This window comes from Verticillium alfalfae, genomic scaffold (genome assembly GCF_000150825.1).
Source record: "Verticillium alfalfae VaMs.102 supercont1.13 genomic scaffold, whole genome shotgun sequence".
NCBI classification, from domain to species: Eukaryota; Fungi; Ascomycota; class Sordariomycetes; order Glomerellales; family Plectosphaerellaceae; genus Verticillium; species Verticillium alfalfae.
The window spans coordinates 220,392-235,236 of record NW_003315026.1 but is presented as its reverse complement, the minus strand read 5'-3'; the positions used below and the strand labels follow the sequence as shown (position 1 = coordinate 235,236).

The window sequence follows — 14,845 nt, the reverse complement described above, 5'->3', positions numbered from 1 at the left end:
AGCGTAGTCTTGGCAAATTTCCAGTGTCAAGACGGACAACCCAACGGCATTTCGCTTTGAGTATGTATTGGAACTTAACCCGCCCAGAGGAGATGGGGACATTATGTGATTGTGCATTATGTGACTGTTCGGCAGACGATCTCGCATGTCACCATGTTCGGCTTAAGCAGCCATGGAACTGCATCAAGAGGCAACGTGGTGTATGCACCCAGAAGTAGCATTCAGGCCTCTCGTCTGCCGTTGGAGCCCTCAAAGCTGTAGCAGCTGCCGCATACCCAATACCTCATTGGGCTGATCATCGCGCCAAAGCTCTTCATAGCGACTCTAGCGTGACTACCACATCATCCAGTGATTCTCTCAGAGACCCATCACCCTCGTCAACCTGGTCCCTCAAGTGACGCGCAATCTCGACAATGGCAGCCGTCGAGTGAACGTAGCGCTTCTGCATACCCTCATGCGCGTTCGTCAGCAGCGAAGTGGCCAGTTGCAACACTGCCGCCTGCATCTCCTGGTCCACGAGCGGCTGCGGTCCATCAGGAGGCGCCCACGCTGCGATCGCCGTGACTAGGCCCATCCAGTCTTCCTCCGTGCCGTTTTCTTCCGCCTCGGAAAAGGGGAGCAGAATGCGTACGATCTCCATGCCACGAGACGATTCTCGGTCGTCTCGCGCAGAAGGTACGCCCTGCAAGATCTTGACGAGATCGTGGCTGAGAATCTTCCACCCGCCGTTCGCCCCAAAGGCGTCGACGCCCTTGTTCTCGAAAACGACACCCTCCAGGGCGACGAGGATGGGAGATCGAAAGTCGAGCCTCTCGGGGGCGCTGGCCTGGTAGAGGTCCATGAACATGTCCGTCAGGCCGGCAGCCTCTTTGCGCAGAAGTTTGTTGTCGTCTTCGCGGAGCCAGATGGCGAGGGCACGGATTTCTGCGAGGATGAGCGGATCGTTGTCCATGACGTCCTTGGAAGAATCCCAGGTGATGGGCAGTGTGTCTTGCCACTGGTCCGGAGCGTTCGGGCGAGCATCGGGATGCAGACCCATTGCGCCGGCAACGGAAGCATCATACCGATCGCGGAGGAACTCGATGGCCAGAGACATGGTTTCGGAGATACTTGTGCGCAGTTTGAGCAGGTACTCCGCCGGCATAAGAGATGAATCGTCTTCGCCGTCGGCCGTGGCATCCATGGCTCTGATCAGATAGCCAACGAAGTGGGTGATGATATCAAAGGCGGATCCTAGTCTTTTGGCAGTGTCCGGATAGCTGGGATCGTTGAGGAGCGAGAGAAGTCGAGGTGTTACTGCTCGGATTTCTGTGAGCACGAGAGTGATAAAGAGGTAGGCGAAGGGTCGGTCCGCCTTGATATCATTTGTGAAAAGGAGGCGTGACGCCTCAGTAGGGTACACCTCAAGCAGCGAGGCAGAGACTAGCGTATATGAATTCCTGGCCTCAGGATTCGGTTTGTTTGTGAGTAGATCTCGGGTATAATTCACAATCGGCTTAATCCAAGTAGGATTGAGCGGAAGGCCCTGTAGAATGTCAACCACTTGCACCTTGAAGCAGCATTTGGTCTGACTCACTTCGGGATGAGACCTCCTGAGGAAGTTGCCCAGGAAGCGCAGAAGAGTCACGCCATCAGTACCCTTGAATGATGATACGAGACCCTTGATACTTTCATCGATGAATGGCCGTAAAGATGTTCGGTCCGTACTCCCTGCCATGCAATTGATCCACGCCAAGTCAAAGACTTCGAGAGCCAGTGGCTGACTGGGGGCAATCTCGATCAAGGGGCTGGGGTCTTCTATGGCTATGAATGACTTGGCGCCTTCTGAGAAGGGCACGAGCTCGAGCAGAGTCTGGATAATGAGCTGCGTCGTTTCCTCGGAACTGTTCAGCATTGCATGTCAGTAGATGCGCCATGTGTGTCTAGACCGCTGCCTTTACCTGCGCAAAACGGTAGCAACCAGGACCGGTATCCTGCCGACCAGTTTTTTGTCTCGCTTCGATTCTTCAGGGAGCAGCTGTGTAAATTTGTGAATGACCAGCACGCCCAGGTCGAGCGTGGACTGCTGGTCATTCTGACCACCCTTTGACTTGAGGAGACGATCAAGGAACTTAGGGGATATTGCGTCCCATAGTGATAAGATAACTGCTTCGTCGTCTTTGAGTTCTGAGGAAGAGTCAAGAAATGATCTGAGCATCGTCAACCCCACGAATCTTGAAGTATCATCCTTTCGCTTCAATGATGCCCTGATGTTATCCAAAATTGAAACATTTGTGTTGGTGCTGGACTGGGGTGTTTGGGGGTCCACCGGCCCTTTGGCGTCCATAGACGCTTCTGTCATCTCTATTGACACCAACCCACACTTAATACAGAATGATTCGAGTGTCAATAGGGGTTTCTTCCTCGCCAAATGCTGTAGACTTGAAAGACGCTTCGTGATGAACTATGCGATGAGGCTTCCTGAGGCGTCGCCGAGTCAGAAAAGAGGCTAGCGCCGGCATTGGGTACAAGCGCCACAAATGTGGCTCGAGCTTGACCCCCTGTGGATGCAACACTGCCTACTGTCTCGTCATCAAGCACTTGCATCAAGGCCGCCGCGATCCTCGATTGCGACAGGCACCACAATCTTGGATCAATGCCGCCAGCCTCGAAACATGGCTGGCCCGTACGGAAACAACACAGCCGCCTCATCATCCTCGCACTCTCCCGATCGAACCGCTCAACCACACTCGAATCCAGACGATAGCGACGAGTTGGACGACCTGCTCGACGACGGCAATGATGACGACCGCGATGTCCTGGCGCAGGACCCGATTCGAGGAAGCTTAGAGGGGCCGATATCGTTCAAGAGAAAACAGAAGCAGGGTATATTCTCTGCGCCCGCGCGCTTCCTGTCCTCCCTGGCAGGACGACCAGGGAACGATACGGCCAATTCAACGCCGAGGTCAACGACCCCCCGACCAAGCTTCATGCTTGACGGCTTTGCCTCGACTGGCGCAGACGAGGATATCAGAGAGGCTTTTAATCGACCTGCGAAAGATGCCTCACCCAACCGACTGGTATCACGAGGGCCCGGGGCGGAGAGTTGGCTACGAAAGACATGACGGCGATCGACTGGATCTTTGAATACACCAAGGAGCGCCAGCGCTTGCGCGTGCTTCACTCGAGCGCCCACGGTCTCATGGGGCTCTTCCGGAGATTTGCAGACGCGAGCCAGGTTTGGCTCATCTTGATCCTCACCGGTCTAGCCGTGGGCACTGTCGCTGCGGGCATCGACGTCACCACGGATTGGCTAGGTGATCTCAAGACAGGCTATTGCTCCAGCGGCCCCGAAGGCGGAGCGTTCCATCTCAACAAGGCGTTCTGCTGCTGGGGGTATGATGAGTCCTCAAAATGCGCCGGTTGGATTCCCTGGGCCAATGCGTTTGGCGTGGCGTCCAAGGGCGGGGCTTGGATCATAGAGTACATTGTGTTTCTCATCTTTTCAGTCCGTGACTCTTTGCGTAGATCATGTGGCCCTTCTCCGACTAACTTGCGCACAGGTGTTTCTTGCCTTTTCAGCGGCAGTTCTGGTTCAGGAGTATGGTATTTATGCTAAGCATAGCGGTATACCCGAGATCAAGACGGTTCTGGGCGGCTTCGTTATTCGCAGGTTCCTGGGTGGGTGGACTTTAGTGACGAAATCTTTGGGCTTGGTTCGTCTTCACTATGCTGCTACCTCTTCGCCTCAGACTAACAGCTGTGAAGTGTCTTGCCGTAGCCTCTGGGATGTGGCTGGGCAAGGAAGGCCCCCTGGTCCACGTTGCTTGCTGTTGCGCGAACCTGTTTATCAAGCTGTTCAGCAACATTAACGACAACGAGGGTAGGTCACGATTACTTCCTTGGAACGGCACTTCCTGACATGTGTATATTTCAGCTCGAAAACGAGAAGTTCTCTCTGCCGCTGCGGCATCTGGGATCTCGGTTGCGTTTGGTTCGCCCATCGGTGGCGTGTTGTTCTGTCTCGAGGTAAGCCATCTCCAATCTGACACGTCCGTCGACGGACATGGGTACTGACGACGGATAGCAAATATCCTACTACTTTCCGGATAAGACGATGTGGCAGAGCTTTGTCTGCGCCATGACTGCCGCTGTCATGCTACAGGCTCTCGACCCCTTCCGCACTGGAAAGCTCGTCTTGTACGAGGCTGAGGTCAGCACAGAGTGGACGGATTTCGAAATCATCCCTTATGCCATCCTCGGTATCATTGGCGTACGTCCTTGGACAATGCCTCGAACCAAATTCTTTTGCTGACATTCTCAGGGGATCTACGGCGGCCTTTTCATCAAGGCTAACATGGCCGTGGCCCGTTGGAAGAAGAGATCGACATGGCTCCCCGGACCCATTGTTCAGGTTATTGCCGTTGCGCTTCTCACAGCCCTGGTCAACTTTCCCAATTTCTACATGAAGATCCAGTCTTCTGAACTAGTGTCTAACCTCTTCGTCGAATGTGGCAAGCACTCCGAAGACAAGATAGGCCTCTGCAAGACAGGTGCGGCCTCTGCCAGCACCATTGTCCTGCTCCTCTTCGCTGCTATTCTTGGCTTCCTTCTCGCGGCGATCACATTCGGTCTGCAACTTCCTGCCGGCATCATCTTGCCCTCAATGGCCATTGGTGCCCTGACCGGCCGGGCTGTGGGCATTATCATGGAGATCTGGGTCAAGAACCACCCCAAGTTCTTTGCCTTTGGTTCCTGTGCACCCGACATACCTTGTATCACGCCAGCGACATACGCCGTGGTTGGCGCGGCGGCTACCCTCGCAGGCGTCACCCGAATGACCGTGTCCATTGTCGTCATCATGTTCGAGCTCACTGGCGCCTTGACATATGTCCTGCCGATGATGGTGGCCGTCATGATCTCAAAGTGGGTAGGTGACGCGTTCTCTCGCCGCGGCATCTACGAGTCCTGGATTCACTTCAACGAATACCCCTTTCTCGACAACTCGGACGCCGAGACGGCGCAGATTCCCGACATTCCCGCCGCACAGGTCATCACCCGCATCGAAGACCTCGTCGTCCTCACGGCGACCGGCCACACTATTGCATCGCTGACGGCCATTCTCGACGCCAACCCGCACCGCGGCTTCCCCGTCATCTCCGACCCCCGCGAGGCCATCCTCCTCGGTTACATCTCCCGCGCCGAACTCTCCTACAACCTCCGCTCCTCGGCCCAGCCCCCTCGCTCCCTGCCGCCCGAGACGGAGGCGTTCTTCACCCACCAGCCCATGGCCGACCCGAGCGCCACGCTCGATCTCCGGCCCTGGATGGACCAGACGCCCATCACCCTGCCGTCGCGCGCGAACCTGCACCTCGTCGTGTCGTACTTTCAAAAGCTGGGGCTGCGCTACGTCCTGTTCGCCGACAGAGGCGTGCTGCAGGGTCTGCTGACCAAGAAGGACGTGTGGTACGTCCTCAACGGGGCGGACGAGACGAGGCGCACGGCGGGGACGTCTGGCCGGGACGGCACCGTGGAGACTGGGATCACCAGGGAGGACGGCGACGGCGAGGCCGAGGGCTTGTTGCGAGAGCGGAGTGGGAGCGAAGCCATGAGTCCTGCGCATGAGCGGGGGCCCATGCTGTGATGATCATTGTGTGTTACATCTGATAGACGGTACTCGTGTCACGAGCAATATGATTTTTCTGCCTCGCGTTATGTGTTGCTCATTTTCCTGCCCATTTTCGCCGTCAACTGGTGATCACTGCGGTTCAGGAGCTGTTTAATTCACCATTTGCTTGTAAGATCGAGGGAGACGTGTAGCGAGCATTCATCGTCGGACTGCGCCAAGCGTCGCAGTAATTGATTCTTTTCGGAAACGGCTACGAGGTTGGTGTGGCAACAAGACGACGAGAAAGGGGGCGCTGCCGTTCCCCATAATTGGATTCACAATATCCACCAAACTCATGAGATAGTTGCCAGAGAAGAAAATCGAACAATCCTCACACCAGTTGACAGTGATATTCTCATAAAAACGCCTCGCGCCTAGACCTCCAGCAATGCAGCCGCCTCCCGTCATGTGGATAGATATGGCAAAACAGTAGCAATACCCTGTAGCGTCTCCCTTACACCTCCCGCATCATCTCTCCCATCTTCCACAGGCGATTCCCCTTTCACACTCATCGGTTAGTACTCAAAGTCATCGTCGACAGCTGGTCCCTTGCTCTTGGTCACAGACTCCTGCTTGCGGTACATCTCGGCAACTTGACGGCTGCTCGTCGCCTCGTCCGGCTTCTTGTCGTCGCGAATCTTGATGAAACGCGGGAAGCGGAGCGAGATGCCCTTCTCGCCCGACGGATCGACGCCTTCCTTGGCGCCGGCCTTGTAGCGCGGGCTGAGCGTCAGATCCGCCGTCTTGACCTCCCAGACACAGCGGGGCTCGAACCAAACATCAGGCTGGTGCTGGCCGCCGGCCGAGTGGGAGTAAAACGGCTTCGGGCGGTCAATGACAATTTCGGACAGCTGCTTGTGAAGCTCCTCGAGCACGGCCTCGGAGAAGCCGGTGCCGATGTTGCAGACCGTTTCGTAGACCTCGCCTGACGGGTTGTAACAGGCGAGGAGGAAGGCGCCGTAGACGGACGTACGTTTGCCTTTGCCGTGGTACGCACCCAGAACAACGAGATCGAGCGAGTCGCCAATGCCGGCGAGATAGTCCTTCTTGATCTAGTGCGGGTCAGCGTTTCCGTCAAGACATGTGTACGGGGCAGGGGAGTGTGCTTACCTTGAGCCAGTTGCGACTCCTTTTGCTGGGCTCGTATCCGCTCTCTGTTCCGTCCAGCATCTTGACCATAAGACCCTCACAGGAAGCTTTGACACTCTCATCCAGGAACTCTTGGATCTGCTCGAGCTCCTGGCCATCCATAGACGTGGCGAGCGAGAACTCGCCCTCCACAGGTGCAAAGGCCTCGACCATCAGATCACGACGATGTCGAAGAGACTTCTCAACCAGAGCCTCGCCGTTGAGGTAGAGCAGATCAAACGCGAAAACGCACACCTTGACCTTGACATCCTCAATCTTGACGTCCTTCTTCTTCCGCGTCATCAACTGCTGGAACGGAAGAACCTTTTTCTCCACAACGTCCCAAGCAACAGTCTCGCAATCAAGAACGAAGCTCTTGGTGTCAGGCTTGACCCAAGTATGGAGCTTGGCGAGAATGTCGGGATACTTCTTGGACAGATCTTCTGAGTTCCTCGAGAAAATATTGGCCACGCCGTTGGCTGCCTCCTTCGTTGCGCCGGGCATGGACTCGCTGAGCTCCTCATCCGCGGACTTGGCGACATAGTGAATTTGAGCCCGCTCACCGTCGTACTTGTATTCGCAGGTAAATGTCTGGTTCTCGAAGCGATCCAGGACTTCCGTGATAGCTTTGGTGGGCTTGGCCAACATGGGCTTCAAAGGCACACCAGGCTTGAGTTTGCAGTGTTCGCGGAGGTTCATGATGCCGTGCTCAACCATGGCGGGGATGATCACATCGTAGCTGGGGAGCTCGCTAGGTTTTGGTCAGCGGTTGAAGTTGGGAAGAATCGGTCGAGGTTCTTACCTGTAAACCGTCTTGAGCATGGCCTCGGCCTTTTCGACATCCTCGGGGCTCGCAACAAGGTCCTTGGCGGAAGCTTCGTGGTTCACGACAGCCTGCGCCAGCGAGACCAGAACGGTCCTCTCAGCGAGGCCGAGACGAAGCTTGCCCTCGAGGAAGCGGATCAAGAACTTGGCCTCGCTCGGTCCACCCTTGTCCTTCGAGATATCCACCTTTCCACCCGCTGCGTCTGCGGAGGAAAGAAGCTTCTTGATTCCATCAACTTTGCGGCCTTGTGCGCCGTTGCCCGTCACCGTCGCGATACCCATGAGACCCTTGTGCACGCCCCGGACAGTGAGGGGCTTGGGCTTGAACATGGTAGGTTGAGTGGACCTGCTCTTCACGGCTACGAGACCAAGATCACCAATTTCCTTTTGGTCCTGTTTGATGATCTGAAGGGTACGACCTGTCGACTCGCCAATGGCCTTCATGATGAGAGATTCTCCGATGCCGAGTTCAATGCCCGCATAATCTGGCGCAAGTTTGTTGATCATGAGGAGGACTGTGGGGAGCAGGTCATCTGGTGTGAGACGCAAGACCTGACGGAGGAACTTTGAGCAATGCGCCATGATTTCCAGTCGCTTTGTTGTGAGCTCGACCAGGGAGAATGTCTTGCAGAGCGCGGCGTACGGTACGGGATCGCCCTTCTTCCAATCTGGATATGGGTCTTTCGTCTGGGCTGTCAGGTCTCCCAGCAACTGTGCGGCCGACTTACCGCCCTTTGCAGTCTTGCCTTTGCCTTTGGGCTTGAGGACCGTCTTGGCAGCGTCCCCAGCATCCTCAGCTTCAGAACCTGCGGAAGATTCGCCGTCCAGGTCATCCTCAGCCGAGCCCACAGACTCTACTTCAGAATCTTCTGACGCTTGTACCGGGGTCGGGGAGGCCTTGGCACGCTTGGGCGAAGGTGACCTGGACTTGGAAGCTCGCTTGCTCTTCTTGGGACTCGTCTTGGGGCTCGGTTTGGGGGCCGGCACTTCCTCCATGCCCTCGTCTTCGTCGTCCTCAATGCGATTGCGGTTCCGTCTCGCACGCTTCACAACCGGGGCGTCGTCTTCATCCGCAGAGACCTCTTCTGTTTTGACGGTCTTGTTGGAGGACTTGCCATCTTGGTCCTCGTCTGCATGCGCTCGCTTCTTCGAATCTGGACAGCAGCATCAGTCAGCCAAAACACAATCCTGAAGGGGTGTTACTGGGAGGAGAAGAGAGAACACGGACCTTTCTTAGGGCCATCCTCCCCCTTGACACCCGCAGACGCAGCGCCATTCTCCTTGTTAGCAACCTCGTCCTCCTCAGCCTTGACTTGCTTTTTGGGCGCTGGCCTCGCCGCGAAGCTCAGCTTGCTCTGCTGCGGCTTCGCCTTGGGCCCATCCTGGCCGCCAAAGAACTTTCTGCGCAACGTCGTCAGCAAACCCTGCCCACAACAGCTCCGACGCACCAGACAGTTTGGGGTTGGGAGGGGGGAGGGGCTGTGGCGGCGGCGGAGGGGAGAGGCCGTGTCTGTCTACACACCCCAGCGTTGTCTGCGAGGACTTGACGTACCCCAGCGTAGCTTGCTTCGGCGCCATGACGAGCGCTCTTCGGTTCGTGGCGGCGACGAGTGTGGAGAGGAAGAGAGGAGGCCGTCGGAAGAGCAGACGGTGCGCCACGGTGACGGCTTGCTTTTTAACGTGCCCGGAGCGTGGTCTAGGCAGCCAACGTGCAACTTGAGGGGACCACGCGAGGAGCAGGAGGGGAAGAGAAGCGCGGTAGCGGGCGGCGGTACCAAAGGTGGGATCAAATGTTCACTGCGGCGGCGGCGGCGGGAGGGAGGTAGGATCGTCTGGGTCGAGCATGACGCGCTTCCGACAGGCAGCATCGCGTTAATTGAGTTGGGTCCAGACGCGAACTGAGACCCTCTTAGCTGCATATCACCTCCAGGCACCTAAACTCCCCACCTAGATACCTAGAGTTACCTAACCTGGCTTGCCTGGGCCCTCTCAGCCCTGTGAGAGGTACGAGGTACTTTTTTCTTTTCTTTCCAAGATGGCTCGACTATGACTGGGTGCCTCAGGAACGACGGAAGTAGACATGGACGAATGGAGCATCTCACGCGACAGAAAGAAATTCATATTTGATAGCAGGATTCCGTCCCGTCTCAATCATGTTCAATTCGATCCGAATTGCCTTTAACTAGCAGGTAATATACAAACGGGAACAGGTTCGGTTCGGCCAGTACAACGATTAGGTGTCACGCCAAGGTCTGGCCCCCTCGGAGCAGGTTGCGGGGTTTTCTTTAGTTGAAGTAGAAGGCCTCGTCGGCGGTACGGCCACGGATGAACTGGGGCTCGGAGCCGCGGACGTAGATGTCCTCGAAGAGGATCTTGGGGGTGGCCTCGGGAACGGCCATGGCCTCGGCGATGGCGACCTCCTCGTTGACGTGGCTGCGGGCCTCCTTGTCAATGGCCTTGAGCTCGTCCTCGGTGACGACGCCCCAGTCGAGAATCTTCTGCTTGAGGCCGGCGATGGGGTCGTTGGTCGACCTCATGCGCTGGATCTCCTCACGGGTACGGTACGTGGTACCGGGGTCGGACATGCTGTGGCCACCGTAGCGGTAGGTGACGTACTCGAGAACCAGAGGGCCGTTCTCGGCCTGGGTGTACTCCTTGCCGTACTTGACAGCGGCGCGGACAGCGAGGGCGTCCATGCCGTTGACCTTGAGACCGGGGATGTACTGGCCACGCTTGTAGTAGTCCGTGAGAGCCGACGAACGGTTGGCGGCAGTGCCCATGCCGTACTTGTTGTCTGCGGAATTGTCACCCGTCATTGCTCTTTGGAGCCTTCAGAAGAATGGGAGAAACAAGATGCAACGTACTCTCGCAGCCGAACAGGGCGGGAAGGTTCCACAGCTTGGCCATGTTGAAGGCCTCAAAGACCTGGCCCTGGTTGCTGGCGCCGTCACCATACAGGATGACACTGGCGTTCTTGCGACCGTTGTACTTGTGGGCGAAAGCGAGACCGGCACCGACGGGGACCTGGGCACCGACAATGCCGTTGCCGCCGTAGAAGTTCTTGGCGAACATGTGCATGGAACCGCCCTTGCCGTACGCAATGCCCTCACGGCGGCCGAGAAGCTCGCCAATGATGGAGCGGACGGTGCCACCGCGCATGTAGGCGAAGCCGTGGCATCGGTAGGCTGTGATGATGTCGTCCTCCTTGGTCAGGGCGTGCTCAATGCCAATGGCAACGGCCTCCTGTCCGGTGGACAGATGGCAGAAACCGCGAATCTTCTTCTCCTTGTACAGGCGATCGGCGGCCATCTCGAGTTGTCTGTTGGGGGGAATCTCCTGTCAGTCACTTGACGCCCCAGGCAGAGAGCGTCGACCCATTGGCCGCTGGTGCGATAGGCCTCACCTGACGGTAACCATGTCCTGGTACATCTGCTTCAGCTCCTTCTTGGTGACCTCGAGGGTGTATGGCGGGGGGTCGAGCTCGTACGTCTCGAAGCTCTCATCGCTCAGCTGGATGGAGAAAGCCTCATCATCGGACTGCGGAATCCCAAGTCAGTTTTCACGCTCTGCCGCATCAATTCCGTCACGTCCGGAGTCTCACCTCGGGGACGCCCTTCTGCAATGTCGCAGAGGCGGCATCGGTGGTGACGAACCGAGAGGCAGCGACAGAAGGCGCCGGGGCGCGGGCGCGCAGCGGCACCGCACGGTTTAGCCTGAGCGCACGGGAGAACATCGTGTGCGATGAGATGAGCCTCCTGTGATGCTGGAAAAGGAGATTCGGGGTGGTCGCGGTCACGGAGGAGGAGGGGGGGGGAGGTGGTCGAGATGGATGGAGATTGGAGACTCAAATTATTATCGCTCGCTGTGTCAAGCTCCGAAAAATCGCGGTGTTGGGAAGGGAGCTGGTTGTTGAAGGAGGCTAGGCTCTGTCTGGTTAGCGGACCCGTTATCTGTTGCTCCGCCCAACGGGATTATTGGGAAACAGGCTCCGAGTGGTGGGCGCCGCCACACATCTCAGCATCTCCAGCCACAGCTGCTGCCTCCCGACCTCGCCCGAGAGGAGCCACTCAGCCCTGCTTCGGGTTGATTGCGGACGGGGGACGCACTTGTCTTCATGCGACCGACTATGTACCAACATCCTCAACATCAGCATCATCTACTGCACAGTGGCCGGGTTCTGATAATTGTCTAGATTCGGGTATCGCGAGTATGCGCTGCAGACCATGTCCCAAACGCAGTCAGAAGTAGAAGAAGCAAGAGAGAGAAAAACTACCTGGTGGCTCAATGATAAATAGCAACTCTTGGCCTCTGGAGTCGCACCCTGTTCTCTTCGCCCCTTGGCCACCCCGACCCCCGGGGTTCGTTCAGTGAACCACGCAGACGCCCAGCCAACCGATGCTGTCTGACCATGACCCTGATCGCGGGATGCTGATAAGTGATCCTCCAACGCCATAACATGCCATATCGTGGCTCCTGGCCCTTGATGTTCCTTTGTGCGATATTCCCTAATGTTTCCCTGATATCCCCCTAGCCCGTTGATGCCACGTACCTCACCGCGAGTCCATCTACTTGATTGGCTTTGTCGTATGTCACTCCTCCGCCGTACCTCCCATTATGTTAAGGCTGTCGCCGTCGAAGCATCTGCTCGCCGTCGAAGCATCTGCGTCTCTCTGGCGTCGAGCATCTCAGTCATCGTGAAAGAATGTGAGATTGCCGCTTTGCGCGGGCGCCGTCGACGGGCCGGCATCCCCCATGTCAATGTCCGACCCGCCCGGAGTGTCACGCGGTGGGCCGACGATGGATGCCTGTGATTGCGTGCTCCTGAGATCGAGCTGCAACGCATTCGACGACCTTCGTGAAGCTTCCGAGGCAGCTCTCTGTTGAAGAGACAACGGCCGGTCGTACGAACTGGCCTCCTCGGCAGGCGGCGAGAAGGACCAGACCTGAAGCAACAGTCAGCATACATTCAGTGGGGCAAACAGCCATGATCACAACGAACGTACCTCCATGATTGTTCTTCCATGGCGCAGTGCCAGAGCGACGCACTTCTCGTCTTCAAACGCGACCCTCCAGACCGCCTCGCCCTGCGCGATGAGCTCACGAATCAGATGGCCCGTCTTGACGTCCCAGATCTTAACCCGTCCGTCGCTGCCGCCACTGACAACTCGAGCCTCATCAAACTGCAAAGACGTGACGCTGTTATCGTGGGCCGCCAGTCGGTGAATGGGGCACATGCGCTGGAGCGACCACACCCGGACGGAGCCGTCGGAGCCGCCGGTGACCAAGGTGTCGCCGCGCATCTGGAGTTGTCCCACAAGACTAGTGTGGCCCTGCAAAATGGCAAGACATTCGCTAGGTTCGTGTCAGCATACCGCCTCACAGTCCCCATTGGGCCAGATACTTACGCTGTGCGAGGATCCCAGATGCGGACGTTGGTGTCGAGACTGCCGGTGACGACCCGCTTGCCATCGAAAGCAATGGCGTAGATCTGGCTGAAATGTCCTTGCAATGTTTGGATACATCTGCCTTCCGAGATGCTCCAGACCTTCGCCATGGTATCGTAACTGCCGGATACAACAGTGTCTCCGTGGATCTCCAGACACCTGACGCTAGCACCGTGTCCGACCAGGACGTTTCTGCACAGGCCCGTCCGAATATCCCAAACTCTGAGTGTCGTATCGCGCGACCCTGAAATAGCCGTGTTGGCGTCCGACATTTTTAAGCATCGAACAGTTGACGTGTGACCCCGTAATGTGTGGGAACAGGCACTATACAAGTTAGTTGAGCAACACTCCAAAGCATGACGATTGGCTTACCCAGTTGTCAAATCCCACACTCGAACGTCACGATCACAACCGCCGCTGACCAGAATGTCGTCCCAGGGAACCATTGCCCACACGCCCATAACGTGTCCTTGCAAAGTCCGCAGTGCGTTTCCCTGCGCGTCGAAAACATGAATCTTGGCATTGTCTAGTGCAACGATGATGTACTTTGAGGTCAGGTGAAGACTCGTGACCACACCACCCTCTTGCGTGATGTTTCGGGTGATGTGCGTTCCACCGCTCCTCCAAGCCATTTCGACCTGGTGTTTCTGTTTGAAATGCGACCTATACGTTCTGATCCTCGGTCGTCGGTTCCCGGGGCTGCTGGTTTGCAGATCGTGGTGCGTGCTCGTTGTCGCCATCGACTCGCGGCGGCTGGGGCCTGCATGTGAATCGTGGTGTTGACGGGCGGCATGTGTGGGGCTCTGCTGTGTCGGGCTGTCTTCCTCTTCTGTGCTATAGTTGTGTTTGTCGCAGAGGTTCTTCCACGTAAGGTCATCCGAGAGGAGATCTCGCCATCGATTTGAGACTTGTGAGGCACGAGCGAGGACTTTCGGATCGTCGATGAAGGACAGAACCTACATGCGAGACAGGAAATTAGTCATGTGCTTTCGTCGGCACAAGGAGGGGCAAGGAGGAAGGTCTTCTTACCCGAAGACAGAGCTCATCAGGGAGACTGGTGAATGGATCCTTCTTTAACAGCGGGCTGACAAACTGGTGAACGAAGCTGAGCTGCTGACTCGTGCAGAGATTCAGCAGATCGCCGAGAATCCTCGTCCGCTGCGGTCCAGACGCGGCCTTGAAATGTTGGCGCACTTTTGCGAGGAAGAAATCTTCGTCATCGGCGGCATCGCTCCAGTCGAGTTGTCCATGAGAAGGGCCCGGAGAGGCTGCAGGGGTCGGCGGTGGCGGCGGAGACCCTGTGAGTTGCTGATCGTAGTCTGTGGCAGGCGTGGGCATGCTGGGTGTCGGGGGCCCGCGAATATGACCAAGTCGCTGTGGCATCTTGTCCGCACGCTCGCTCGGCCCCATGCCGTTGCTTGTGTTCAAGGTCAAATCTTCGCTCAGCTGGCTTCCTCGTCTCTCAGAGAAGCTCAATGGTCGACCGTAGCCTGCCATGTCGGAGACGATGGCTGTCGTGTCTGGTTGGGGGGGGGGGGCGTTGCTGAACCTCGGGTCGTAGGGACGTCGACCAAGAGATGTCGAGACTCTCTTCAAGGCGTAGAAGATTGGCGGGAAGAAGTAGAAGAACCTTTTACGGCAATGATGCACATTCCCAGGGCTAGGGAGGCTAAGTAAATGCGGAGAGCAGTTGGTATTGAAGGGTTCAAAATGACAGGCAGGGTTCGATGACGGTCGTTGGTGTCGCCTTGAGACTGCAAACGCCGCGCAGGGTGGCCGAGTCTTTCTAAATCGAGGGAAA

At 56.9% G+C, this 14,845-nt stretch overlaps 5 protein-coding genes across 5 annotated transcripts; 1 reads left to right on the top strand and 4 right to left on the bottom strand.

Annotated features, from left to right (window-relative positions):
• Window positions 1-313: 313 nt before the first annotated feature.
• VDBG_08699 (conserved hypothetical protein) lies at window positions 314-2,536 on the bottom strand (the record flags this gene model as incomplete). Its single annotated transcript, XM_003000857.1, has 3 exons — window positions 314-1,525; window positions 1,577-1,883; window positions 1,941-2,536. The coding sequence occupies 3 exons, from the start codon at window positions 2,339-2,341 to the stop codon at window positions 314-316; spliced, it is 1,920 nt and encodes a 639-aa protein (XP_003000903.1).
• Window positions 2,537-3,100: 564 nt separating this feature from the next.
• On the top strand, window positions 3,101-5,623 carry VDBG_08698 (chloride channel protein; the record flags this gene model as incomplete). Its single annotated transcript, XM_003000856.1, has 6 exons — window positions 3,101-3,487; window positions 3,543-3,660; window positions 3,761-3,862; window positions 3,917-4,008; window positions 4,067-4,252; window positions 4,304-5,623. 6 exons carry the CDS (start codon window positions 3,101-3,103, stop codon window positions 5,621-5,623), a joined length of 2,205 nt encoding a protein of 734 aa, XP_003000902.1.
• A 539-nt stretch (window positions 5,624-6,162) lies between these two features.
• Window positions 6,163-9,178, bottom strand: VDBG_08697 (DNA ligase; the record flags this gene model as incomplete). The annotated part of the gene is made up of 5 exons (XM_003000855.1): window positions 6,163-6,699; window positions 6,758-7,526; window positions 7,578-8,754; window positions 8,829-9,001; window positions 9,153-9,178. The coding sequence occupies 5 exons, from the start codon at window positions 9,176-9,178 to the stop codon at window positions 6,163-6,165; spliced, it is 2,682 nt and encodes an 893-aa protein (XP_003000901.1).
• A 707-nt stretch (window positions 9,179-9,885) lies between these two features.
• Window positions 9,886-11,415, bottom strand: VDBG_08696 (pyruvate dehydrogenase E1 component subunit alpha; the record flags this gene model as incomplete). The annotated part of the gene is made up of 4 exons (XM_003000854.1): window positions 9,886-10,418; window positions 10,465-10,919; window positions 11,004-11,137; window positions 11,202-11,415. The coding sequence occupies 4 exons, from the start codon at window positions 11,331-11,333 to the stop codon at window positions 9,886-9,888; spliced, it is 1,254 nt and encodes a 417-aa protein (XP_003000900.1).
• An 870-nt stretch (window positions 11,416-12,285) lies between these two features.
• VDBG_08695 (F-box/WD repeat-containing protein) lies at window positions 12,286-14,541 on the bottom strand (the record flags this gene model as incomplete). Its single annotated transcript, XM_003000853.1, has 5 exons — window positions 12,286-12,543; window positions 12,604-12,952; window positions 13,006-13,368; window positions 13,417-14,000; window positions 14,074-14,541. The coding sequence occupies 5 exons, from the start codon at window positions 14,539-14,541 to the stop codon at window positions 12,286-12,288; spliced, it is 2,022 nt and encodes a 673-aa protein (XP_003000899.1).
• Between the last annotated feature and the right edge of the window lie 304 nt (window positions 14,542-14,845).